We start from the raw sequence: 27,854 nt of genomic DNA, 5'->3' as shown, positions 1-27,854 counted from the left end.
ATAAAATAAATATCTTTTAAAGAGCGTACATGTTTAAAGCAGTAGATGTACCAACTGTCACGTCTATTTTCTAGTTATGCAAAAAGGGCTAAGGGCAACCACAATATGCATGAAAACCCACCTTAAGAAATAAAGTAGTATTTTTTTACCTTTATACATAGGGAGATGATTTATGAAGAGAATAGTGTTATGGGTAACCTTAAGCTTAAGGGTAGACCATAAGAATTTTAAAAAATATATCATAGCTTTGCAACATGCATGTACACTTTTAATCTTGAGTAAATATGTGTTTTTTTCCTTAGTGAGTCCCACCTTAAGATCAAAAAGAGACCATATACTTCCTCCGTCTCATAAAAAAAACAGTACATGATGACATTTCATCTGTCATCCCGGGTACTAGGTTGGTTTTTTATGGGACGAAGGTATTACATTGTATTATGTAGTATGGACAAACACAAGGACGTCCCGTCTTATGACTACATTGATTTTAAACATTGAGGATGCTCTAATGCCTTTGTTTGATTTATATTATTTGGCAGATTATAATCATGGATCATCTACTTAGTTATAGGGATAAATTAAATATTTCAGAAGTAAACTTAACAATAAAAGATTAAAAATTGATACAAACAATACAATAAAAGTAATTCTTTTTTGCAAAAAATATATTCTTCAAAGCATGAAACAAATAATCCCTTTTAATTGTCCGATGAAGTGAAAAGAAAGCTTCCGTAAGTAAGTTATTGTACCGTTCCAAACTTCCGTATGGACCGTATGGTGCCCTGCACAAGAAAGGTGTTGAAAAAAATACTAAACAAAAAAAAAGACAGAAATTCTGAACATAGAATAAGAACATCAAAAAGTTCCTAAACAAACCAGAAATATCAACATGAATACATTAGTGATAAAAGATCAAGTACACAAAAGTCCCTAATAATATTTTTTTTCAAAAAAAGTAGAGACATTATTTTTACTTTCTACCTTAAAAAAAAAAGAAAAAGAAAAGGGGCGCGTGCCTGGCCGCGAAGATGGTCACTGGTCAGCATGGGACACTGATCTCCTTCCCTTTTCTTTGGGGAAAGTGAAATCATCCCTCGAGGAAATCCCCTCGTTTCGTACATGTCACCTAAATAATCATAAAAAAATATAAAAAAAATTGGCAACATAGATTAATATGAAACATATCACTCTACAAACATGCAAGTTTAAATTCAATTTCTCCAAGTTGTAACAAAAATAACAAATATAGTTACGAATATGCGATAACTATTTTCAGTTTAATTTGTTATTTTTGCTGCAATTTATAGAAGTTGAATTTGGTCTTGTATGTTTGTGGAGTGATATATTTCGTATTAATCTATGTTGTCAATTTTTTTTAAATTTTTTAATAACTATTTAGATGACATGCAAACAACGAGGGGATATCCCCTCGAGGGATGAAAGTCCACATCCTTTTCTTTGCTAGCTTCAGTGGAGCCACATGCCAGCTTAGCCATTAACCACACTTCACTCACTCCACTTCTCCAAGAAACCCACACGAACGACGATGGCAGCAAGATCGTCGCTGCCATCCTTCTGCCTCCACCAGATCAGGTCAGACAGCCGCCGCGGCGCGCCGCCGTCGATACGCGCCTCCTCCACCGGCGCTGCCAATGATGGTGGCCGCAACGACGACGTCGACGGCAAGGAGGAGGAGGAGAAGAGCGAGGTGGGGAGGAAGGTGATGGTGGTGGCCGACGGCGGCAGCGACGAGGCGCGGACGGCGCTGCAGTGGGCGCTCTCGCACTCCGTCCGCCCCTGCGACACCGTCGTCCTCCTCGACGTCGTCAAGAGCGGCGGCGACGGCGGCGGCAAGAACGGTGAGCATTGTAGCTATGGCTTAATTAATGATCTTCCTTCGTTTCATACTGTAAATCGTTTAACTTTTTCTAATCATTTTTATGTTTAATAAAATTTATTGAAAAAATTAGTAGTATCTATTTTATTAAATGGGAGTATTAAATATATCTAAATATATTATCATAATATGTTTTTTTAGAAATGTTACTAATATTTTTCTATAAATTTGGTTAAACTTAAAAAATTAATTAACTTATAATATGGAACGGAGACAGTAGCACATTTCTAATTAGATATATTCTTGTTTTTTAATATGTGTTGAGAAGCTTAAGGTGCACGTATGCAAAGTAATTAAATGATATTGATAGTTCTATATATCTTGCATGGTTGGTGATGAACTTTGCTGATTGATTAATTGATTAATTGATTAGGGGATGATCCAAGCAGAGGGTGCCAACATCTGGAGACAATGAGGAGTATTTGCCAGGCTAAAAGACCAGAGGTATACAACTACTAAAAAATTGTGGTTTTTCTACTCTTGTAGCTGCAAAAGGAACTTAATTAGAAATTGTTTTTTTATCAATTAACAATAAAATGAGGGTGATTTTTACTGTTTTGTATTACGTCGTTTAGATCCCTCTTTCTTCTCCCAAATGCAATTTGAGCTGTCATAATATTTTTTTGGTTCCTGTAAACAGTGAATTTTCCCTGCTTCAAACAGAGCACTTTAAGGAACTCTAGAAGGCATGCCAGTTTTCATAAGGTTTTCACTGAAAAAGTTGGTTCTGTTATTTCATATATCCTAATGGAGCATGGGGGCCATATATTATGACTATCCTCATAAAGGGGTTATCATGATGGAGCTATGGTTCCCATTATCTTAAAAAATGATGGAGCTATGGCTTTAGCATATCATATATAATACACAGAGCTTGCCCATTTTGATCTCATTATATTCTGGTTTTATATGAACAAAAATTTGCAATATCCAGAATATCCATTCAATCTACTTACGATCGAACCATATATGTAAATTCCAATACAACATTGATATAATCCACAAAGCATTATGGAATACTCTGACTTGCAACATCATGATTAAGATTGATCCTGCAAGCTAGAACTTCTACACAGTTACTTATTATTGTTCAGTGATAGCTATGAAACAGATGCTTCTATTGATAAATAGCACCTTCTGTTTGGTGGTACATATTTTCTTTCAAGCAACAGATCAATCTGCATTGGAACTTATACTCCCATTTTTTACAGTCTCTAAACCAAACCGAAAATATATATAAACACAAAGCACCCTAACCCTGTAAAACCCATATGTTGGTAGTAACAAATGAGAGAAATTTATCAGAAAGCTGGAGATGATTCTTGCAATCCATCAATTAATATCTGCAAGCCTGTCCCTTTAATTACCTTCTGGCATTTGAAGTGACATCATGTATTTCAGATCAACCTGCTAACTAATCAGTAAATCCTCTTTGCCGACAACCCAGATGATCAGTAAATACCCTGTGGCAGATCTTACCCTTTTGTGATCTGGAAATATAGACAGCTAGTACTACATATAAACCAGTTCATTGGTAAATTAATTGAATGAATGCTTTCCCTGAGACAATGCATTCTATGTCAAACAGTGTTAATAATATAGAGGGTCCCATTCACTGTCAAATCATGAAAATGATTGGTGAACAGCCTCCACAGAGATGCATGTGCTGAGCATCATCTCAAGGGGTGCATATGCAGTTGCATCCCAGACAGGATCATGGATTCATGGCCCTTGATTATGTTTCTCATACTGCACCTTTTCAATCCTAGTTTGACATTCATGCCTTTTGCACCTGCCATAGCATACGAGAATTAATTAAGAAGTTAATCAATGGCATCCAGAATTCCATGATCTAGAAACTTCTGATCTGAAGCTAAGCTAGGTGCAGCAACCGGGTTTTATGAGTTATAGATTTACTAAAAGAATTATAACATCAGAAAATTACCTCTCCATATTCAAACAATTGCAGTTTTGATTGTTTCAATCTTGACTACTTACTATGGACAAATTAAAAGGTTTTACACTTATATTTGAGATGCAGTACTAGTACACTTCAATAATATGACATTTTTTTAAAGTATTTGTAGCTCCTTTTTTTTTCACGAAAGACCGGTGCTCAGTGTTTGAAGATCAGTGGTATATATATATATATATATATATATATATATATCAAATGACAGTCAGGGGCAAAGCCAGGATTTATGGCTAGGGGGTGTAGGCAGGGCGAACAAGTCATAAGTCAGGGTAAGCAATACCGACGATAAAAAAGCTTGAATTTAGCTTTTTAGTTGTATCATTGGATGTTTGACAATTTGAGACTTGAAACATCATGCTCGATAACGAGACGCAATGGGAGGACAGAGAGACGTGTGAAGCCGAAGCAATGATGACGAGGAGTTGATTTGCGTCGTCTCTCCATCTCTTCCTTATTAATTAATTTTCTATACCATGTTTATTAATAATGGACTAATTAACATGCTAATGCGCTAGTTAGTACAACAGGGATGGGTGTCGGATAGGGGGGTGTTGGCCCCCTTCGGCACCCCCTGTAGCTACGCCCCTGAATTGACAGTTATATTTTTAAAACAAAACGGGTACATGAGTATATGTCACATGGCACAAGTAATGAGATATTGATTTTTTTTAACAAAAAATGCATGGTAGTTTAGGAGAAATGAAGCATGATTGTGGAGGCAAGCCTAGGGCTTAACAAGTTGCCCAAGTTACCTGGACTTGTCTCCGCCCCTAATTGGAACTTACAGTTTTTATAATATTTCACAAGCTAGAATTTTGTGGAAATATTGAATTGAGAAAACTCTTGCATTAATAAAAAAAAATAACATGTCCTTACTCGCGTCTTGATTCGATCTATATATAGGTACGCGTCGAGCTTTCCTTGGTGGAAGGGAAGGAGAGGGGGCCGGCGATTGTGGAGGCGGCGAGGAAGCAAGGCGTGTCGCTCCTCGTCATGGGCCAGAAGAAGAGGTCGATCACATGGCGGCTGCTGGTGATGTGGATGACCGGCGGTAAAGGCGGCGGCGGAAGGGGCACCGCCGAGTACTGCGTGCAGAACGCGGCGTGCATGGCGCTCGCCGTCCGGCGGAAGAGCCGGCGAGGGGGAGGGTATCTCATCACCACGAGGCGCCAGAGAGATTTCTGGCTCCTGGCTTGATCGAGGTGTCCCAAGAGCTTACAGTATTGCATGTGTGTGACCTAACTATGGCGTGTTGTAGGTGTCTGTTACCGGAGAGGTTAAGTTAATTATAGTGGAATAGGCATTCATGATATGAGAAATAATGCACAAGATGAGTGATGGTGTTTGGCGTTGGATTGGTCGTTTCTCTTTCGCTCAATTTCAACTCTCTTACAATTCACACAAAAAGATTGAGAATATATATAGCTTGGTGACCATTGGAATTTTGTGCTCTCGGATTGTGCAAACACGTTAATTGATTGAGAAACATTTATATTTTGGACGTGACTACACAGCTACCACTCCACCTATAAGAGACTTTATCCACCTATACTTCAAATAAAATTTTCTTTTAAACTACTCATCCGATCTACGATCCGATTACATCACTGTGTTCGTAACAATTAAATCTTTATAACAAGATCTCACATGATTATATTTTGATGAAAAATTATAAATTACTTTTATAATAAATCTAAATTACTTTTAGATTTCACTAAATTACTTCTTCGACATATAAAAGTAAATTCAATAAAGCTTAAAAGTAATTTACATATATTATAGAAGTAACTTATAACAAAAAGAAAGTAACTTTAATGAATTTACTTCTAATGTTATGACAAAGTTACTTCCGTTTTGTTTTAAGATACTTTTATAATACATGTAAATACCTTTTAGACTTTATTGAATTTACTTTTATATGTTTAAGAAGTAACTTAGTCAAATCTAAAAGTAACTTATATATATGATAAAAGTAACTTACGTATATAATAAAAGTAATTTACAAATATAAATATTTTTTCATCGTAATATAATCATGCATGTAAGATCTTATTGTGAAGATTTAATTGTAACGAACACAATGGTGCAATCGGATTGTAGATCGGATAAATAATTTGAGAGAAAACTTTATAAGAAGGAAGAAAAAGACATGCATGTCTAAGAGGAAAAACAAGCATGCACGTCAGAACTTGTAGCAGTACTTCTTCTCACAATTCGTTCGTCGCTGGTTAACACTAAACCGAGAAGCCTTTTGCCTTATATTTTGTCTGCTTGACTGAACAGGCTGCTGTCCAGTCTCCATCCACCCTGTCTTTCTTTCCTTTTTAAAAAAAATGAAAAAAAACTCAATCAAAGGTAACTATTTTCTCACTTATTATGATCAGAATCCTTGCAAAATTCAGTTATTTCTCCTTTGGGCCATTCTCCCGGCCCATTTCTTCGTCATTTATTTTTCAATAAATCTATTTTGCTTCCCTCAACTCTTGCTCTTGATTGAATCGCCTCCCTTAACAGCTATACCAGGTATAACATCTTCATCTTCAAAAACCGGAGCAAATCAAGTCCCTCGTCTGTTTTAATCACGGTTTTGTCCTCCTACGTAAAGCTCATGGAACCACGTGTCAGTGAAAAAAAAATAGAAAAATACGCATGTCAGGCCTTTCTTTTTCCTCACCCCTTTCTCACATCTCTCTTCCCCATTCTCTCGCCAAGCGGCGGTAGCGGCCGGAGAGCTCCTCCCTGTGCGCCCTGCGGCCGGTGACTCCTCCCGTTCTGTCTCGCCGCCGCCGCCGCATCGATCGATATGTAGCCAGCCGGTCTGTTCCTCCACGTTGGCGACGGCGCTTGTTGCTTTCCGCCGACGTACGGTGTTGGCATCGTTAGATAATCCTGAAGCTTTGTTCAGCAAATTCAGTTACTCTGTATCCTGTAGCGTGTCTAGCTATTTTCGTTCTTCAGCTGTTCTGTTTTTTCAGTTAGCTTATTAGCTGGTTTTTTAGGATCTGAGCCGGCACTTCCCTGCGTGGTTGCGTGTTCGTGCGCGCCGTGGAGTCGTGTGTAGCGAGAGGGACGTGTTGGATGGCACACGTTGCAAACCGATCATGGCGCGCTCGTTGAGGTTCATGGCGAGAAGCGCGGCCGCGTCTGTTCTTATATATTTCTCAGTCGCAAATTCAGAAAAGCTGCAGCGAGTTAACGCCCGCAGCACCAGATCCTCTGCTCCCACTGTGTTTTCGCGTTGAGTATTTGCAAATTCCACTGTGATCCTGTGAGCTAGATAACATAACGGTACGTCGTTGCTGCTCACATTGATCGATGTAGCCGGCATACGGTACGGTACGTCTTTGCTGCTATATATCCATGTTGAAGTAGGAGTATATATCTAGAGAATGGAGTAGAGAGATCTCACTGGGAAAAGAGGTCTTCTATATTAATTCGTCCCCGATCGAGAGGACCTGACCGTGTCGCCGTCGTTGATGACGCCTGTAGGAGAGGAGAGCTCTCCTCACAGTTTCCCTCGTGGCAGCCGATCGACAGAGCAGAGCACGCTCAGCTAAGCTATCCAAACAGCCGAGGGACTTTGATTTGATCTGGTTTTCGAAGATGGAGGAGGCATTATACCTAATCAGGGGCAAGAGTTGAGGGACGCAAAATAGACTTATCCCTTTATTTTTCTACGGCCCGTACGTCTGGCGAATTTTTTTTATTTATAATTTTTTTTATTAAAAGTTTTACAAAAATAATTTTCCATTTTGAAAATTGACGGAAGTAGTCGCCTACCGCCCTCTGGGAGGGCGATTTTTAAAAATCGCCCTCTCAGAGGGCGGCGAAAATGACGTGGCAGACGGCCGTTCGCTCTCGGGCGACGGCCGTCAACGAAATTTGCAGGCGGCCCCCTTGCCGCCCTCCGCGAGGGCGATTTTGTACTGTGCGGGGGGCCGCCTGCAAATGGGCGGCGAGGGGGGGCATGGAATTTTGCAGGCGGCCCCCTTGCCGCCCTTCGCTAGGGCGATTTTGTACTGTGCGGGGGGCCGCCTGCAAATGGGCGGCGAGGGGACATGGAATTTTGCAAGCGGCCCCCTTGCCGCCCTGGGGGAGGGCGATTTTTCCCCCCCCCCCTATAAAGCCCAGCCCCTCCTCTGTGAAATTTCATTATATTCACTAAAAATCCAAAAAAAAACGAAAGAGAGAGGGGAGGGCAGCAGAAGGGAAGCGGCGAAGCCCTGCTGGTTCGCTCACTTCATCACAGGTATGCTCCCATACATCTTTTGCATTTGTACTAATATGTTATGTTTGAGTATATATGTTGCGTTTTAGTTTTAGTTCCATATATTTTAGCACATCTGTAGCACACAGCACATATGTGTAGATCCAGAGCATAGAATATAATAGTATGAATTGAGACATAGACAGTAGTGTTAATTGTAAGATGTAGTTTAGTTTGATCTGGAGAATGTAACGTACTTTTAGAAATTTAGAGAACAATATTGTAGAGAATGTAACTTAGGGCGTAGTACAGAAATGCGAGGTTAACGCAGTTATTGTTTTCATCAGGCACAATGTCAAGTAAGGTCACATTTCAGATAGTTCACGGTGAAGGAAATATTAGATTTGGTCCAGATGGTGTTGATCTGTCAGATTTTGTAATGACATCTAAGGGCATCGATAGCCCTGCGGAGAGAACATTTCAGTCAATTTATAGTTGGTTGTTGAGAGGATTTAGAATAGACCAAGAAGTCTACACAATGTCAGTATCAGTTGTAGTGAGTCGTGCAACAGAAGGTTATTTTTGGGAACTAATGCCGATGGACAGCACTGCTGCTTGGAGACGGTATGTGCAAATGGCTTTTGAACGGTCATGGCCCCTCGTTATATTTGTGTCGGTACAAGAGAAAGATATATATGTTTCAATGCAAACCGAAGATGTAGAGGGTCCTATCAATGCAGGGGATGTTGTTGGACCATCGATGCAAAATGAGGAAAATCAACCAAAGGAGGAGCAGGCCATGGGCATGGCGGATGAGGGGGAGAGAGTCAGTATAATTGTTGATGAAATGGAGAGGGAAGATTCGGATAATGAGGAAGCGGACGACGACGCATCATCCGATGAGGAAGGTGATGTAATGGCCACTGATTGGGCAAATGAGGACTTCTCTGGACTTGTTATATCAGAGGGTGATCATGTACCCTGGGAGTATAAGGAGAACGAGGTAATTGAGGGTGCAAGGTATGCTCATAAGGATGAGATGAAGGAGGCGGTGAAGCATTGGGCAGTTTCCTTGCAGAGAGAGTTTAGGGTGGTCAAGTCAACAAATTATGTGTATGAAGTGAGGTGCATGAAGGAAGATTGTCCGTGGCGTGTCCATGCATATAAGGGTAAATGGAATGATTATTGGAAAGTTAGCATTGTGACCGAGCACAAGTGCTACTTACAAGGGGTGGAGAAGTATCACCGAAACATCACTTCAGCTTTTGTGGCAAGTGAGATGTACAGCAGTGTTGTTGGTAACATTGGCTTTGAACCAAAATCAATTATTAGGCACATCGAGAACAAATTCAAGTACACCATAAGCTATGCAAAGGCCTGGAGAGCCAAAGAAAAAATTATTGAGATGAGGTACGGCACATTTGAAGCTTCTTATGATAATTTGCCTCGTTTGTTAGCCACCATTGCCCAGAGGAATAATAATACGTACTATGACCTACATACATTTACATCGGTTGATGATCGAACAAAGAGTGTGCTGCAAAGAGCCTTTTTCTCATTGGGTGCTTGCATCAATGCTTTTGTGCATTGTCGACCTGTTCTATGCATAGATGGAACTTTTATGACAGGTAAATACCGAGGTCAGATATTGACAGCAATTGGGTGTGATGGGAACAACCAGGTTCTACCTATGGCTTTTGCATTTGTAGAGAGTGAGAACACTGAAAGCTGGTACTGGTTCCTAGAGAGAGTGCACATTGCAGTGGTGCGTATGAGGCCCAACGTTTGCCTTATACATGATCGTCATGCGGGTATGTTGCGGGCTATTGACTACTTGCAGAACGGTTGGGATGAGAAGGGACTTCCAGCTAAGTGGCCTGATGTTCGGAGTCGGTGGTGCATGCGTCACATGGGTGCAAATTTCTACAAGCAATTCAAGAACAAGCATCTTATGGAGCTCTTTAAGAGGCTCTGTGCACAGAACCAAGAGAAGAAATTTAATGAGTTGTGGGACAAGTTGGATGAGTTGACAACGAAGCAAACAGATGAGCAATCTCGCAGACCACAAGTTGAAGGTGACGAGCCTCCCATACCTCTTGGTGCATTACATGATGACCCACCAACAATGAGAAGGAGGTCAGGGTCGTCCATCAGAAATTTCACTCAGTGGATTGAGAATGAGCCTAAGGAGAAGTGGTCTCTATTGTTCGACACCGATGGATCTCGGTATGGCATAATGACAACCAATTTGGCAGAGGTGTACAACTGGGTAATGCGAGGAGTTCGGGTACTTCCATTGATTGCTATTGTTGAATTCATCCTTCACGGCACGCAAGCGTACTTTAGGGATCGATACAAGAAAATTGGTCCGTCCATGGCCGATAACAACATAGTGTTTGGCAACGTAGTGACAAAGTACATGGAAGATAAAATCAAAAAGGCACGGAGACATAGAGTTGTTGCTCAAGGCACACAAGTGCATCGGTATGAAATAATGTGTGTTGATAGGAGCAGGCGTGGTATCTATCGCAAGCAAGCCGTGCAGGAATGTGTCTTGAAGGCGGATGGTAGATGTACCTGCAGTTGTATGAAGCCGAAGCTTCATCACCTTCTTTGCTCACACGTCCTTGCTGCTGCCGGTGATTGTGGCATATCTCCCAATGTGTACGTCTCAAATTATTTCAGGAAAGAAGCAATCTTTCATACATGGAGTGAGGAGATATATGGGTTCGGGATCTCAGGATCTTACACAACGCTGAGTGCCCAAGTTTTTTATATTCCAGATCCATCTAAGTTAAGGGTGAAAAAGGGTCGACGCCAAACTAGACGCATCAGAAATGATATGGATGAGTCAGAAGCAGGTGGGAGGACTTTACGCTGCAGCAAGTGTGATCTGCGCGGCCATACTTACAAGAAATGTCCGAAGAATGCAGAAGTTCCAAGCGGCGCAGATGCTAGTCCATCTGGACAGGCAAGTGATGGTAGGCGACCACCTGGTGAAGGAACAACAAGCAGGCGCGCAAGGCCAAGGCGTCGTCTCGCAGCAGGCGATTCCATGGTGTAACAATGCTATCGATTTAGGAAATAAAATGCTGTTGTGATGTGATGAGTGTTCGGACTAAATACTTCTATCGTGTAATTTCAATTGAATGTTGTTGTAATGAGTACCTCCGACTATTGTTGTACTAGTAGTATTGCGAACTATTCGGTGTTGTATCATAATGTTATCGTGATGAGTGTTCGGACTAAGTACTCATATCGTGTAACTGCAGTTATTGTTGTAATCAGAAATATTCCGTATGGTGACACTTTTGTTTATTTGTACTCTTGTTTAATATGTGTTAGTAATTCGCTTATTAACATTTATTACTTATGTTGAACTAATTATTTATATGTTTCTGATCAATCTATTTGATGCAGGTATGGCGTACGACACACCGGCGCTGTTGAACCGTGGGATTGACAGGAACGACCGGCGCTTCCACGAGCTCCGCAGGGGCGTTCGCCACCTCTTCGGGCGCGTTCGCCAGCTCTTCCTCTCACGGAGCGTCGATCCCTCGCCCACACGGTACTTTACTTTTTATTACTACTGTTAAATACTTGTACGAAACTGATGGTCCTTGTCCAGCAGGATTTGCAGCCGGGATCTTCGGTACTGGGGCCTCTTCGTCTCACGCCGGTAGGACTGGTCCTACTAGCCAGTTCTACGACGACGACTTGCACGGTGCACACCACCACGACGTCCTAGGCTCCTCTCAGCTTGGAGGAGCTCCAGAGGCGCACACTCAGGAGCAGCCAGAGATCACACCTGTACAGGCAGGACGGGTTGGCCGTGCCGTACCCCCGGACCGACTCACGTACTCCCAGGGGCACATTAGGGCGCAGGGTAGGAGGGATAGGGGTAAGAGGCCTCGTCAGTAGTGTTCTACCTCTTCAGTCCTTATGTGACCGTTTCTTTTGGCTTACAAACTTGTAAAGCAGTACTACTTTTGCTATTACTACTGCAGTACTACTTGTGTTTGTCTCGTCTACATAGTTCTTTTCATTTATATGGTGCTAGAACAACTTATGCTCACGACAACACACTTTCGGCGCTTCACGGTAGTGTCAGATCCAGTAGCGCGCACAGTCCACAACAGCACACATGAAAAGCGGCAGCTCGAGTTATCACTATCAACTTTCGGCGCTGCCTGTTGACATAAAGTGAATCACGCCCACGCGTGATCGTCTTGTCACATCTAATGAATAATGTATCTCATTGAGTTCACATATATTGCAGTGAAAACGACGCTATATAATTGACAATCTGAAGGCAACCTCTTCATATCTTCTTTCCCACTAGCACACCACACACGAAAATGGAATCCTATTCATTGGTAATACGTAATCTAGATTTGAGATTATGTAGAACATTCTTCACTACAATTTTACATTTTGGCAGCAAACCAAATATGATCAAATGCAATTTTACCTTACCAAATATTTGGTAGTGCCAAAACTTGCTTATATTTTGGCACTAACAAAATATTTGTACGGTAACAATCCAAATATGCCCTAAAAAATAATAAAATTGTATTTTACTAGTCTCCAGATTTGATAACTATTGATATTTATACAAAAAATAAAGAGCACAGTACAAAATCGCCCTCCCCCAGGGCGGCAAGGGGGCCGCCTGCAAAATTCCATGCCCCCTCGCCGCCCATTTGCAGGCGGCCCCCCCACAGTAGAAAATCGCCCTAGCGGAGGGCGGCAAGGGGGCCGCCTGCAAAATTCCATGCCCCCCCTCGCCGCCCATTTGCAGGCGGCCCCCCGCACAGTATAAAATCGCCCTAGCGGAGGGCGGCAAGGGGGCCGCCTGCAAATTTCGTTGACGGCCGTCGCCCGAGAGCGAACGGCCGGCTGCCACGTCATTTTCGCCGCCCTCTGGGAAAAATCGCCCTCCCAGAGGGCGGTAGGCGACTAATTCCGTCAATTTTCAAAATGGAAAATTATTTTTGTAAAACTTTTAATAAAAAAAATTATAAATAAAAAAAATTCTACGTCTGGCCACCTTCCCTTCCGGCCTAGGCCCACCAGCCGCTTAGCACCTTCCCTTCTCCCCAAATGAAGGTTGATCGAGCACAATTCTTGGATGCCCAGCATCTTAAAATTTTCTCGCAATCCTATTTTACTGTTAGCAGCAGAGACAGCCGCTACCATCTTCACTGCTAAGGGAGTGTTTGAGACAAGTATTGGCAAGGGCCCTCGCGTCGCCCTCCCCCGGGCGGCTCGGGAGGCGACGCGCGCGCCGCCGCTTTCCTCCTCCCCCCGCCCCCTCCTCCACCTCGCCGCCGCCCGAGCGGCTGCCGGAAAGCCGCGCAGCCGCAAGGACGGCGGCGGCGGGGTCTCGCCTCGCCCTCCCCACGCTCGGCGGCTGGGGGAGCAGTCCGGGGCGGCAGTGGTGGCGGCCAGATCCACGCCGTTTCCGGCCGGATCTGAAGGGGGGGTGGTCGGCGGCGGGGACTGACGGTGACGGTGGCGACTGAAGGCGGCGGACCACGGCAACTGAGCGACGTTGGCGGCGGACCGCGGCGACTGGCGACGTCGACGGCGGACCGCGGCGCGTCCAGGCCGCCACGGCAGGGACCTCCGCCGCACCGTCATGGTCGTCTCGCTCCAGCCTAGCGCTGAGTGGCGCGCTCCGTCCCCCGGACCCGCGCCACCCCAGCCGGATCTGGATGGGCGGCGGCTGCTGGCGGCGGCCGGTGATGGTGGCGGCTGGTGACGGTGGCGTGGAGACGACCGGTGGACCACGGCGGCTGACGGCCGTGGTGGTGATGGCTGGCGACGGTGGCACCGTGCAGCAGACGGCGCGTCGACGCCAGCGGCAGCATATGAAGGCGGGGAAGGAGTTGGGCGGTAGGGAAGGAGACCGGGAGCGGGCGTGGCGTGGGCGGCGGTTGCGTGTGGCGGCGTTGCACGGCTCGGGAGGGCTCCGGCGAGCTCGGCGGCTGCGCAGAGTCGAGACGGGCTTCGGCAGGGTTGCTCGCTGGTGGTGAGCCTCCTGCTCGCGATATGTGGATGTGGATGCGCTGACGTGTTTGGTCACGTCGAGGTATGATTGCTCGTGAGACGTCACGGACTATTCCATGGTCGTCGACGTGGGGTGCTTGTGTGAGTGATGTGAAGACGCTGGCGAAAGCCTTGCCGTGCCTTTGGCCGGTTCGACGACGACGACGCTCTTGGGCGCCATTAACCTTCTTGGAGGCGTCGTCATGGCGTTCTTTCATATTCCCCACAAATCTCCGGGTGAAAACCTTGTTCCGATTTCGGACGAGCGGCGGCGACGTTACGCGTCGTGTCCTCCTTGGGGGTGTCGCTTCGGAGAAGTTCCTATGCATCAACGACCATGGATGGTCTTTTTCGGTTCTAAAGCTTTCATACCTTGACGTTTGGCGAGGCCTTCGCCTCCTTGGGTCCGCTTCGTTCTTGTGGTGGGCGACATGCTCTTCGGTTGCTTCTGCTGATGAAGTCGAAGCTGCTCGCTGATGGGGTGCGGCGATGCTTGGCAACGATGACAAGTTGCAGTCTCTTCCAAGGAGTTGGTGCTGGCCGTGTGAAGGAAGTGTCTCTTTGGTGGTTTGGCTGATGTCCATTGTTGGATGTCGGAGCTGCTTTTCGCTCTGGCGACTTTCGCGGATTCAGTGTCGCTGCGGTTGTGAAGTCGGCGCTGCTGGGTCGCTTTGGCGGCTAGCTCGGCAACGATAACACCTCTTCTGTGATGTTGGAGCTGTTTGGGCCGCTTTTGTGTTTTAGCTTGGCAATGATGTTCTACATTTGGACTCCGCCGTTGTTGATAGTTGTGTAGCTAGATCTCTTGCTTTCTTCTGTGTGGTGGGTTTTAGCCGGTTTCCCGTAATTAACCGTGCAGTTGTATGGTTTTCGGGCCCAGTTTTCCTTATAAACTGGGTCAATTCTCTTCTTCTAAATATAAAAGTGGAACAAAGTTCCGCCTTAGGTTTCAAAAAAAGGGAGTGTTTGAGAGGGGAGAAAAAAAAGATTAAGAAGATGATATACAAAACGAGATAAGCCAATTAGCGCATTATTAATTGAGTGTTAACTATTTCAAATTTTAAAAATGGATTGATATAATTTTTTAAAACAACTTTCCTATATAATTTTTTTTTCAAAAAACGCACTGTTTCTCTCCCAATCACCCACCAACGATAGACTATCTAGAAACAACATTGGCCGCTCGGTCTCCGACGCTGCCATCGTCATTGCGAATTGTCGTCGACGTATGAAAAAAAAAATCGATTTATCATCTGGAAACAACATTAGCCGCGTCGCTCGCTCTACCATCGCTGATTGTGGAATTTATTAAAACACTGCTCTGAACTTAAAACAACGGGTTTTTTTTTTGTTTCAGTCACGCGCTCTAGCTTGTATAAATTACTCCATTAATTATATAGAATCTCATCAAACATCTAATTTGAACTTCATAAACTCATATGAACATGTACATGCACAGCACATAAAAACAGACACACACATACAAGATACGTGTAATCATAATCGGAAGATGATTTTTACGACTCAAATATGTATATGCACCTTACGTCCTAAGCCATTTGATGTTTTGTTGAGATTCATGTTATACTAAAGAAGAACACTACTAACATTATTATGTCTTATTAAAATCTACTCCCTCAATCCCATAATATAAGGTATGGTAAAAATTACACGGTCTCCAAAACTAATCTTTAATTTATAATTTCTCATATGCTATAAGGTTTGTAACAACAAAATTATAATCATATGAAAGTAAATTTAAATGTCAATCTAACGATATAATTTTTATCAAATAAAATTTATTTCATATTACGTTAAATGTTGGTCAAATATTTTAAAGATTAAATCTTGAAATACGTGCACACCTTATATTATGGGATGGTGAGAGTATATTATGCCATGTACAACGCGTGACCCTAGCTTGTGGTCTCAAACCTCCACGTCGGACGCGCGCACCCATGGCAGTGGGGACCGTAGCACTGCAGGCTGATCCCGCGCTTGCAGAAGAACCGCCCAAAGCGCCGCGCCAGGGCTTGGGAAGGGCGAAGCCACGGTCCGAGGCCACGCGTTGGCAGAGCCGGAGACCCGTGCGTCGCCTCGACCGGTCCCCAGATCCGCCGCCACCACTGCTCCCCGGCGCCGACGGTCGCGAAGAAGGGAGGAGGAGAGGAACCACCGCCGTTGTGGCCCCCGCCGCCAGATCCGGCGAGCCCGCCACCGACAAGCTCGCCACGCCGTCGGCGAGCTCGTCCGCGTCGTCGTGGGGGGAGGAGGACGGCGGCGTCGAGCCATCCGCCGCCACCGCTGCTCAACGCCGCCGCCAGATCCGCCGACACTGCTACTCAATGCCACCGCTAGATCCACCGCCGCCGCCACTCCCCGCCGCCGCTACCGCTGCTCCCCACCGCCGCCAGAGCTCGAGCGCCGCTGATGGGGAGCTCGCGGCGGAGAGGGGAAGGGAGAAGCCGTCTCGCGCCGCAGAGGGGAGGGGAGAAGCTGGCGAGCTCGCGCCGGAGAGGGGAGGGATCTCGCCGGCGGGGTGGAGTAGGCGTCAGTGGAGGTGGAGAAGGGGATCGGAGGAGCAACGTCGGTGGCGTATGAGAAGGGGGACAGGAGAGAGAAGGGGGAGAGTAAAAAAGAAATAGGTTGGAAGAGGCTGACAATGGGTTCTTATGATATTTAGGGGTGCATATGTACTTATTTTGGTTGCTATGGGATTCAAAATATAAAATTTTAGGCCTCATTTCTTTCAGCTTGGGATTATTATAATCTAGATTATTGAGTCAGATTACTATAATCTAGATTGTTATAATCTGTAGTAGAATAAGCGGTTAGTTGTCTCTTTCCTAAATTATTAGAGCCTAGATTATTGGGTTTGCAAGTCTAAAGAGGGAGTGGGGTGGCATGGTGGGTAATTTTTTACCCAATAATCTAGAAAAAGCTCACCTAAATGAGCTTATCATATTATAATAAGTTGGGCTCCAGATTATAATAAGCTACTTCAATAAGTTGTCTGAATCTTTCAGCTTACTCCCAATAATCTGGATTATAATAATCCCAAACTGAAAGAAACAGGGCCTTAATAGGTTTGATAATATCATACAACACAAGGGCTGACATATAAATAGATAGGGGCTGAAATGCAAAATATGTTTTGGAGTGGTTACCACTGTGGGTTGTGTGACCTTTATGTGGTTCTATTCTACGTGGCAACTTGAGACCACTGTTGCTTGTGGCTTGCATTGTACATACCCTTACATGGGCGAATCTTGAAGCAAATTTGATGACATAAAAGTGCATGGGAATTTGCACTTGCGTTGTGACTTTCCTGCATAATCATCGATGTATGGATACATTATCTTCATCCTAAAATAATAAAATAATATAGTAGTATATATAAGAAAAAAATTTGTTAATATACTTATTTTTTTAATAATTTACATTTATATACATACATCGGACGGATTCGTAAAAATATACATGTCCCGCACGATAGAAACGCGGGACTGCGATGATCCCGCAGCTCCAAAACGCAGGATCATCGGTCCCGCAGAATGGTCGTGGGGCCACGACGGTCCGCAGGTTCAAAATGCGGGAGCGAGGCAGCCTGTGATTTTCAACGTGGTTTAGCACTGTGTAGCACTGTTTCGATACTGTTTGAAACTATTTGGCACCGTTCACACGCGCGGTACCGCAGGTTCACCGTGCGGAACCGGCCCCTAAACAGGCCGCTACCGTGCAAACAGTACCCGAAACAGTGTTGAACCAGAAACAGTGTTGAACAGTGCCGACTCAGTAAAATAAATCGCTGGCCGACTCGCTCCCGCGTTTTGACCGTCGCGATCCCGCGGACCGACGTCCGGCGTTTTACAACTGCGGGACTATCATGGTCCCACGTTTCTATCCAACGGAACGGGTATATTTTTATGAGTCCGTCTTATACAGGTATATAAACATAAATTATTGAAAAAATAAATATTTTCGTAATTTTCATTCGTATATATGACGCTAGTTAGTATACTCTCTTAGTTCTTTAATATATAATGCCATCTATTTTTTAAATACGTTTGATCATACGTGTTATTTTCAAAAATATGTAATTATCATTTGTTTTGTTATAATTTGATTTATCACATGTTACATGACTTGTAACTTTATTGATCGGTAAAAAATAAAAATTGAATAAGTCAAATTATCAAATGTATGTCAAAATATCAATGACATCGTGTATTAAAAAATGCATATTAAAAAAGGAGGTAGTACATGAAAAGAAACTGAGGTAGCAATATTTAATTAAGCATAATTAATCCAGAGAGGCTGCAGGGGTGAGATTATTCGTCATCTTCCTCCTCTTTAAACATGGCTTGTAATTTTATTGATTTGTAAAAATAAAAATTGAATAAGTCATATGATCGAATGTATATCAAAATATAAAAAAAATCTTATATTAAAAAAAGGAATGAGTACATGAAAAGAAACTAAGGAAGTAATAATTAATTAAGCAGAATTAATCTAGAGATGATAAAGTAATACTTCCTCCGTTTCGTATTATAAGACTTTCTAGCATTGCGCACATTTATATGTGTCTAGATTCATTAACAGTAGAATGTGAACAATGAAAGTATTATAATATGAAACGGCGGGAGCAATTAATTAAGTAGAATTAATCCAGAGGCGCCGCAGGTTTACCTACGCGAGCAGATTAATCGTCATATCCCTCCTCCTCTTCTTCCTCCTCCTCCTCCTCTTCGTCCTCGCCGCCGCCGCCTTTGCCTTTGCCTTTCTTCTTGCGCCCACCGCCGCCGCCGCCGCGGCCGTTCTTCTCCAGCCCGATGACCTTCTCGACGAGCCTGATGACGAACGTCTTCACCCGCTTCCTCCGGCTGCCGCTCGCGCGCGGCGACGACGCCGCCACCGGCGCCTGGTTGTAGGACGATGCCCGCTGGTGCTGCGTGTAGGCCACCGGCGGCGGGTGGTGGTGGTGGGGGCGGCGGCATCCTTGGCGGTGGACGGTGAAGTTGCAGAGCGGGCAGCGGTAGCCGAGGACGCCGGCGAGGTCGCGGAGGCAGACGTTGCAGGTGCAGAAGCCGGCGGGGACGGCGGCGAAGCTGATGGCGACGGTGGCGCGGCCGCAGAAGCCGCAGCTGGGAGGGTTGGAACAATGGCCGCCGCCGCTGCTCTGATGATCCATTGGTTAATTACTAGACCTAATATTGATTCGATCCTAATTCTCCATTGTTTTAGTGGCTGATTTTATGTAGGCTTAAAAGAAGTTGGTTTTTTACAGTCATTTTCGAGGAAATTAAACCCAACAGCTAGTTTGGGATTGGGTGGATAGCTACGGTCCCTTAGATATAGGATCAGTTTAGTTTCACATATTTTAATATGTTTATGTCTAAAATCTACCACTTTGACTCAATATTGTTTTTACTGGTACACTTGGCTCAACATAATCCTAGGGGACACAGGAAATGGGAGAGCGCTACGCGTTGGACGTACGGCGCGAGACAAAAAATACCACATGAACGTGCCATGTTATCCACGCATGTAAGAACAATAATAATGATCATTATATATAATCATAATAACAAATAAAAAGAAAGAAAAGACAAAACCATATATATTTAAAAAAAATCAGGCTGGCATTCTATCATGACTTTCTGGGTTATTATTATTTTTGTTTGTTCTTATTACTGTAATATGGTATATGTAAGGGTAGAAGGATTTATTTTTGTCCTTATATATGAGGATTACGTGGCATGCTCATACGGTGTTTTGTTCAAGGGTTACATTGAGTCAATAGATTTCTAGGAGATAAATTGAAACGTAAGGGATTGATTCTGTTTTCAAGATTTCCCCACACACCCCCCCCCCTTTTTTAGAAAAAAAAAGGTTTTAAAGCTTTTCTGGTTTGCTAGCTCCTGTAATGCTGTTTAATTAAGTCCCTGTATTCGTTAGCTATAAATAGATGAGAGAATCCAGGAGCTAAGCTGACCATTTCTTCAACTCCCGGCTTATTTTTATGTATACGTACTGGATGGTACCTCAGACGTTACTGCGGAACATTATGGAATAGCATAGGATTATAATTTTTTTTTTAAAAAAAGAAGCCAATGAACTGAAATGTACATGTTGATGGGGATGTAATATGCCACATAAGCAATCTAACAGAGTCACCTATGAGAGCAGGTACAATAAAAGCTGAATTAGCAGTGGGTAGAATTGTCCACTTCAGCAAAATCTAGGTGGAAGAAAGAGAAGAGAGGAGAGAGAGAGCAAAGCGGACGCTCATGCAGCCGCCAGGTGATAGCACGAGAAAAAAGGCAGTGGCACCTACATGCAGCCGATGCAACAGCAATGCTTAAAGGTCATGGTGAAAATAAGATAGGTCCCACCATACCCTATGTCCATAGCCACAATGTTGAAGGCAAGAATATATGTTAAGATGGTTCACACATCTATGTAAACAAATTCTACTTTAAAGTAGGTCCCACCATACCATAATCTATTCTCATCCTCATCCTCTTTAGTGTGCATGTATGCTTTATCTCATCATTTTATTTTTTAAGGTTGAGCCATAAAAAACTTATGGCTATTTTTAGTATTTAATGTCTTATGGCTAGTGCCCATAATATATATGGTTAGTTAAAAGGCCTATGGCTCATTCTTATGGCACATTGTGGAAGCCTTTATATGTGGGATTGCATGTCCTTCTGATTGGTTGGGAGAAAAAAAGGTTGACGGGTGAGAGAAAAGGCAAGTTAATGTGGTGGGGACCCAAATTAAAAAAATTGAATGGTATATTTTTGTAATTTGTGTATAGCAATCTACCTAATAGTCTGTTGTTATACACCTATCTTTGATGTAGATAATTTTATAGACAACAACCGGCTCTCTTATTAAACTTGCTCTAAGTAGACAGGGCATCTATATTTTCAGAGAATAAACGGCATGGCAGGAAGTAAAAAGAGAAAATTGTACAGTTTATTTTAATCACAGACTAAACAAAAATTTTGTAGACAATACATAGGTAAAGCCATAATAACTTGAATTGTTCTTGGATAAACAGATACCAATCCATACTATATGACTTCACTAGTGAGCTTCATGAGACCAAATGGTGATGTCTATGCAGTTGCTGAACTCAAGTTTACGTACCAGTGAGATCATGTAAGATGAAGCCCTTCAATATTTCCACCAATGTAAGTCTGAAGAGCAAGAGACTGGCTTCCGTTTATTCCTTCCATCCAATTGTCTGGTGATGAGCTGAGACAATTCAAGTTTTAGTGTTTTACCATAGAAAAACAACAGTGCACATAGTAGTTTGTGACGATGGAAGTTTCAAGTTACAAATTATGTCAAGTATCAAAGACATAAGAAATTTGCTTATAAAATCTCTAGCTATATGAGTATATAAAATAAAATAATGATGGACAGCATTGCAATTCATACATACATAGGGATGACGCCCCCATGTTAGATATATCTCCCTCCCTTGAGCCCAACGGCTCAAGGGGGCCTTGACTCGCGCCCTGATCGGGGGCGCCCAGCCCAATGGCTGATGGGCCCCCATCATACTGTGCCATATAAAGAGGGGTGGAGGACGGGACGCACATGACACAAGGTTCGTCGCCGCCGCCACTCCACCCCAAAAACCCTAAGGCCTTGTTCGGTTCGGGTGTAAAAGGCCGGGATACCAGCCTTTTCCCCGGCCCCTTCGGGGAAGCCCACCACGAGGGGATAGAATCCCTGAGTTGTCAAAAAATGCATTCGGCTTAGCCCGGGAAGGTGGATTTCCCGGCCCAATACCCCACAAACCCTAGGGATATTGGTCCACCACCCTGACCCGTGGAAACTCACCACACCGCTGCCTCTTCTCGACTGGAGCGGCGCCCGCGCCGCCGCTGCTCGTCCAGACGCGCGCCGCGGTGGGCCACGCCCGCGCCGCCGCTGCTCATCCCATCGCGTGCCGGCGGTGGGCCGCGCATCTACTCGCGCCGGCGCCTGCCGTCACTTTGGCCTCCTCCTCTCGCCGGAAACGACGCCGCCTCTCGTCAGATCTGCCGGAGTTCAACAACGGTGTGGCCTTCTCCGTTCGGTCTCCACCATCCAGGACCTCGTCCCCAACAAGAACCTCCAGGACCTCGTCGTCATCTTCTACCAGCTTGTCTAGGTATGCCAAATTCCATCCTTCTCCTGAATTGATTGGTTTGGTGGTTGGGAAGGTGAAATCTTGGGCTAGATCTGATCGATTATGTTGCGGATAGTTAATCTTGGGCTAGGTAATCTTGTGCTAATTTTACTTGTGAAATCTCTAGGCATAATCTGTGCAGCTCTGTATAAGTTGTGGCTCTGTGTATTAATTCCTGATGCTCGTGTGGATAAAGCTTGAGCATCTCTGTTGATCCATGATATACTCTTAATTTTTGCCCTAACAAACTTGATACGGTTTGTGTATTAATTAGAATTCTTCATGATCCTGTGAAGCACCCAAACTTGCTTTGTCAATTCCTGGAATTAAAATGGGTAATTTACTATGGGAGATGATAGTAACAAATTCTAGATGTCTGACATAATGTTCATTCGAAGGAAAATATTTTCTTCCTTTCCTTTTATGTTGATCAAGATATATTGAAAGGAGAGTAATCAGGTTTTGTCCCTTTATTTCCGAACAGATATTTTTGTGGTTCATTGCTATGGATTTCTGAAAGAACATGCATCTGTTCATTTATTATATTTCTGTTGAAGGTTACACTTCAACGTAGTAACTGACAGTATGCTGCATTTTTCTTTCATTCTCTGGATATATAGTTAATCAGGTCAATATACACATAGAAATTAGAGAAAAATCTTTATTTAGCCTTGCAGAATGGAAATTAACACTCACATTACCACATGGAATTAAGTCATTCTCTGAATCGACGGAATTGCACTATTAGTCCTTCAAATGTAAAATAGAAGAAAGCTCTGTTGTTTATCAAAGATATGCTCTGCTGTTTATCTTTTTTATGCTTTGTAATCTAATCTATAGAAGTACAGAATAGCCATTACTACCTTTGACATTAACTGCAACCTTCTGTTATCTGTTAATTTTTTGTAGTTTGGTGCTTAGAAGATTCTTTTTTTTGTTAACATTTGTTTGCTTGATATCACACTTTTATGTGCTTAGAAGTCATCTCACACATGTCAACAGTTCCTGGAATTAAAATGGATTCAAGGGCTAAACGTCGGAAGCGGGAGGAAGAGGATGATGATATGATTCTTTTCCTTTTCCCTGCTGTGCATCTTTTGGATAGTGGTGGTGGGGGAGAGAGAAAACACCTAGGCATGCATCAACCCAGACTGGTGCAGAAAAAGTGACAGAGGTACTTGAAGGGCATGTCATGAATTGCCTTGTGGCGTACCGTATGGAACCGGAGGTCTTCAAAAGTACTGCAGAATTTCTAAGAAGGAAGAACTTGGTCCGTGACACTAGGGGAGTTAGAGTGGAGGAAAAGCTTGCTATGTTCATGTATATGCTATCCCATAATGCGAGCTACCAAGATATGCAATATGAATTCAAGCATAGTGGGGCGACAATCCACCTACATATTAGGGCATTTTTCGATATAGTCCCTACTCTCACCCATAGATTCATTAAGCCGCCTCTTGCAAACCAAACTCATTCAAAGATCACATCAAATCCTCGCTTCTACCCATACTTCAAGGTGCAATACTAACTTGGCATTCATGTATAATAAAATATTTTATTTCTAAAATTAAATCTTCTTATGTGTTTATATTATTCTTGCAGAATTGCTTAGGAGCAATTGATGGTACTCATGTTCCTATCACTATAAACCCTGAGATGGCAGCTCCATATAGGAATAGAAAGAGCACACTAAGCCAAAATGTGATGTTAGCATGTGATTTTGACTTAAACTTCACATTCATTTCTTGTGGCTGGGAGGGATCTGCCACGGATGCCCGGGTGCTTAGGTCTGCTCAACTAAATGGTTTTCGCATACCGATGGGCAAGTTTTACCTTGTTGATGGTGGATATGCCAACACGCCTTCATTCCTCGCACCTTACCGTGGCGTTCGATACCATCTTAAGGAGTTTGGTCGTGGTCACCGGCGCCCATCAAACTACAAATAATTGTTCAATCAAAGCCATGCATTATTGCGTAATCACATAGAAAGGGCTATTGGAGTTTTGAAGAAGCGCTTCCCGATCTTAAAAGTAGGCACACTACACCCTATTGAAAACCAAGTTAGGATACCAGCAGCTGCTGCCGTATTTCACAACCTGATTAGGAGGTACAATGGGAATGAGGGATGGTTGGATCTTGATCATCAGCCACATGATCCACACCATATATCACCTGAAGATTTTGTTGATGTTCCAGCGGGAGGTGATGAGTATGGCAATGATGTCAACTCACTGAATAATCAAACTCATCAAGGAAATGTTATTAGGGACAATATTGCAATGGCGATGTGGAATGATTATGTTCATGATCATTCTAATCTAGCATGATATGTAATGAAATGTGATGTAATAAATGACTTGTGTGTTTTCATGATAAGTTCCCGCACATTTGTTTTTCAAAAGGACAAATTCAAGATAAAGAAAAGGAGCTTAAGAGAGACTACAGGTGCTTGAAAGATGCAAGAACACAAAGTGGGGCATCTTGGGACGAAAAACTCGGGATGATTATTGCTGATGATCCTGCAGTTTGGGATAATATTATTCATGTAAGTTTCTTGAACTATTGAATTCCGTGCAATTGTTGAATTGTCTCTCCTCATATATATCTTGTTATGTTCTGTCATGTTCCTTTACTTTCTATATTCTCCTTTTGCCTCATAATTAACTCAGTTTCTTTTTCATCTCTAAAACTTAACAGTCTTTCCCTCGAGCTAAGAAGTTCCGCAACAAACCATTTCCAATCTTTGAAGCTTTAGGAGAACTATATGATGGTAATTTACTAATTCTCAGATCTATCCATAAACCATTCGAACTACTTTTCACTTAGTTATCGGCATGCATTTCTTTTCTTGAATAGGTCAAACTGCCGAGGGCCTCTTGAACTTTACATCCCTTCAGCCAACAAATACACTAGATCAGTCAAGAAACACAGAAGATGATATTGTTACACAAGTAGGTGCTGATGATTTGCTGATGGAGAACAATCAAGATGACCTAAACAATGATGATCCAATCACAGCAAGTGAACAATCAAAAGTTGAAGTGTCAAATCAGTTAAATCAAAGAAGACAAACTGTCAGTACATCAAGGAAACCTCCTGAGGATAAAAGAGAGAAGAACCCAAAAAGACATAAGCAAAATGGGAATGTGGCTGATGCAATGGAGAAATACATAGAGCTGTGACATAAACAAGCTGAGGAGGAAATGGTACGGGAAAAAGAGGCTACAAAGCAAGTTGATGAATTTTCAATCAAGAAATGTATCGATGTCTTGAGCACAATGAATGAACTATCCCCTGAGGAAAATGCCCGGTCATTTAGTGTTTTTAAGGATGCTCAGAACAGAGAAATCTTTATCAGTGCTAATCCAACCGCTAGAATTTTGTGGCTGAAACTTCAGATGGTGAGTAACATTTCTGATTATGATATTTTATTTTCATTAGTGTCATCTTAGCATGCTGTCTTACTTGGTTGACATTTCTGATCCCCTACTTACCTGGTTTTCTTGTATTGGCAGGGTTGATTTACATGAGATTGGGTGCTTTTGTGAGGTATGTTCTGCCTAAAGTTTCATTTATGTTGATATACATGAATAGCATGATGATAGTGATCAGCCTTTTTTCATTTCTCCTGTAGTCCTGTTGAGCTTGACATTGTTGTCATCAGTCCAACTTCTCTATACTTTTTTTTTATGCTTTACTGTCGGCATTAAGCTACCATAGTCCTGCTATGTCATATCTTTGTAAAATAAACTTATCTGTGGGCCAACATTGTTCTCCTCCTAATGTGCTGTCATTTTCTGGATGCTGTTCTACATTGGAAGTTTTCTGTTGTTGTGATCACCTGTAAAAACTTATCAGAGTCTTGTTTCTGGATGCTGCAACAGCTGTTCTTTGGCTGCCGTGTCTGTGTCTTTTTTTTAATCTTTTCTTGGGGTCACAATGCTCATCATTTTCTCCTCTCAGGTCATGGAGCTAATATTATTAGGTGAAGATCAAATGGTGTCAAAGATAGGACAACAGTGCATGCAGTTACCATCTTCATTTCTTAAATTTGTGGACAAATCGATTTTGGAACCTGGGAACCTAGTTTGTGGTTGTACTCAGTGTTCTAGGTGTTAATGTCACTTGCTAATCACTAGAATTTAAATGCGTGGGGTACATTGGCAACTACTATATATGCTTGTAATATTGTTTGGAGGGCACAGATTGACTTACCACATGCGAATGTCAACTGCTACATTGAATAGCAGTGTTAACTATCGTTTAAAAGCTTGTCAGTATTTTCATTTTCTTTATTTAATGAACTATTTTCTTAATTTTGGTTTTCTTCTGTACATGCCATTGTAGAAATTAGTTATCAGCTCTTTTTTTTTTTTGAAATTTCGTATTATTTTGTGTGATTTTATAGTTTGATTCTATTCGTAAGTTGAGATGTGCTATCTATGCTCAGTTTTTATTCAAAGAGATGTGTTTGCCCTGCTTTCCCTGCTTTTCCCCTGTTTTCCCCATCCGAATAGCATGGGGGTTTAACACCCAACGTGGAAGTGGATTGGGTGGTGGGAGGGGATCCACCCAATCCTGGACTGGTGGTGTTTCCCCCAGGGAAATCCCTCCCCACGTGCCGAACGAGGCCTAACCGATCGAGGGGGCGCAGCCAGTGACGGGAAGACTCCACCGCCGCGCCACGACCTCGCCGGGATCCCCTACGACCACCACTGCCGCGCAGCACCGTCGCTGTCACGACCACCATCACCGCCGCCGCCCATGTCAAGCAGAGCGACGACAACGACGATGGCCGGGACTTCCTCTTCATCCAACGTGTCAACCGGTCACATCCCTAAACCCTTTCCCTTATTCTCTATTGTTGTTCAATCATCCATCGCAAATAGAACCACCCGACTAGATCTAAACCTAGGTGATCTAATAGACAACACTAACAATGGTATCAGAGCAACCCTAGTGTTTAGATTGGTTCGGGAAAGAAATCCAAAGAGAAAAGCAAAGAAAAGCAAACGATCCGACGGAACGAAAAGAAAAACCCTAACCCTAATCTTACCTCGTCGCCGGCCGTCGTTGACGCCGGCAACGGAGGGGGGAGGGGCAAAGAGGCACCACCTAGGAGCAACTCGACGGCCGTGCGCGCACCCGCGGGTGCACGCGCGTGCCGGCGAGGGGGGCCGCGGCGGCGCCGCCATCTCCTTCGGCCGCCGCCCTCTTTCTCTCACTTCGCGGTGGGGGCTAGAGACGGTGGGGGGAGAAGAGAAGAGAAAAGAAAAGATGGCGCCGCCGTGTTTCCCCATCCACCGCCGTCGCCGGCCGTCGCCGAAGCCGGGGGGAGACGAGAGGGCGCCGACCACACCGTCACAAGGCCGCTCGACGGCGGCGCGCTCTGCCTAGGGTGAGCACGCGCGCCGGCGAGGGGCCCCGCGACGGCGCCGCCACCTCCTCCGGCCGCCGCCGATGGCGCCGCCGCTCCGGTGTAGAGAGAGGAGGGAGAGAGGAGAAGTGAAATGTGCGGCTAGGGTTTGGCCG

At 43.7% G+C, this 27,854-nt stretch overlaps 3 protein-coding genes, 1 long non-coding RNA gene and 1 other non-coding gene across 9 annotated transcripts; 4 read left to right on the top strand and 1 right to left on the bottom strand.

Annotated features, from left to right (window-relative positions):
* The first annotated feature begins 1,461 nt into the window (after positions 1 to 1,461).
* LOC4352274 (uncharacterized) lies at positions 1,462 to 5,308 on the top strand. 2 transcript variants are annotated; one of them, XM_066306315.1, is made up of 3 exons: positions 1,462 to 1,859; positions 2,271 to 2,341; positions 2,538 to 3,000. In XM_066306315.1, exons 1-3 carry the CDS (start codon positions 1,547 to 1,549, stop codon positions 2,538 to 2,540), a joined length of 387 nt encoding a protein of 128 aa, XP_066162412.1. In that variant the 5' UTR covers positions 1,462 to 1,546; the 3' UTR covers positions 2,541 to 3,000. The 2 variants fall into 2 exon arrangements, with proteins under 2 accessions (XP_066162412.1, XP_015619612.1); XM_015764126.3 differs by lacking the exon at positions 2,538 to 3,000 and adding an exon at positions 4,776 to 5,308 and having other exon boundaries at positions 1,463 to 1,859.
* LOC107278197 (uncharacterized) lies at positions 2,992 to 27,854 on the bottom strand. Of its 4 annotated transcripts, XM_066306317.1 has the most exons (4): positions 27,379 to 27,854; positions 21,289 to 21,396; positions 18,820 to 19,309; positions 2,992 to 3,689 (listed from the first exon to the last, which is right to left on the bottom strand). In XM_066306317.1, the coding sequence occupies exons 2-3, from the start codon at positions 21,298 to 21,300 to the stop codon at positions 18,833 to 18,835; spliced, it is 489 nt and encodes a 162-aa protein (XP_066162414.1). In that variant the 5' UTR covers positions 21,301 to 21,396; positions 27,379 to 27,854; the 3' UTR covers positions 2,992 to 3,689; positions 18,820 to 18,832. The 4 variants fall into 4 exon arrangements, 3 of the variants coding, with proteins under 3 accessions (XP_066162414.1, XP_066162415.1, XP_066162413.1); XR_010738457.1 differs by lacking the exon at positions 2,992 to 3,689 and having other exon boundaries at positions 18,474 to 19,304; positions 27,379 to 27,836; XM_066306316.1 differs by lacking the exon at positions 2,992 to 3,689 and having other exon boundaries at positions 18,474 to 19,309.
* Positions 22,169 to 24,649, top strand: LOC112937415 (uncharacterized). The gene is made up of 3 exons (XR_010738456.1): positions 22,169 to 22,303; positions 23,300 to 23,837; positions 23,924 to 24,649. It is a non-coding gene; the product is annotated as an uncharacterized protein (transcript).
* On the top strand, positions 24,731 to 25,723 carry LOC107279800 (uncharacterized). The gene is made up of 3 exons (XM_026021803.2): positions 24,731 to 24,867; positions 25,020 to 25,092; positions 25,179 to 25,723. Exons 1-3 carry the CDS (start codon positions 24,823 to 24,825, stop codon positions 25,502 to 25,504), a joined length of 444 nt encoding a protein of 147 aa, XP_025877588.2. The 5' UTR covers positions 24,731 to 24,822; the 3' UTR covers positions 25,505 to 25,723.
* On the top strand, positions 25,838 to 26,591 carry LOC136354730 (uncharacterized). Its single transcript, XR_010738458.1, has 2 exons — positions 25,838 to 25,871; positions 26,286 to 26,591. It is a non-coding gene; the product is annotated as an uncharacterized lncRNA (long non-coding RNA).

The sequence above is a fragment of the Oryza sativa genome, chromosome 12 (genome assembly GCF_034140825.1).
Source record: "Oryza sativa Japonica Group chromosome 12, ASM3414082v1".
NCBI lineage: Eukaryota > Viridiplantae > Streptophyta > Magnoliopsida > Poales > Poaceae > Oryza > Oryza sativa.
This window is presented reverse-complemented; position numbering and strand designations above follow the sequence as displayed.

What these genes read in the sequence shown, in the direction of transcription:
- LOC4352274 (XM_015764126.3), top strand. Translation starts at nt 1,547, where the DNA reads ATGGCAGCAAGATCGTCGCTGCCATCCTTCTGCCTCCACCAGATCAGG. An exon ending in CGACGGCGGCGGCAAGAACG is followed by an intron (nt 1,860 to 2,270) that starts GTGAGCATTGTA and finishes TTAATTGATTAG; the next exon opens with GGGATGATCCAAGCAGAGGG. An exon ending in GCCAGGCTAAAAGACCAGAG is followed by an intron (nt 2,342 to 4,775) that starts GTATACAACTAC and finishes ATCTATATATAG; the next exon opens with GTACGCGTCGAGCTTTCCTT.
- LOC107279800 (XM_026021803.2), top strand. Translation starts at nt 24,823, where the DNA reads ATGATTATTGCTGATGATCCTGCAGTTTGGGATAATATTATTCAT. An exon ending in TTTGGGATAATATTATTCAT is followed by an intron (nt 24,868 to 25,019) that starts GTAAGTTTCTTG and finishes AAAACTTAACAG; the next exon opens with TCTTTCCCTCGAGCTAAGAA. An exon ending in TTTAGGAGAACTATATGATG is followed by an intron (nt 25,093 to 25,178) that starts GTAATTTACTAA and finishes TTTCTTGAATAG; the next exon opens with GTCAAACTGCCGAGGGCCTC.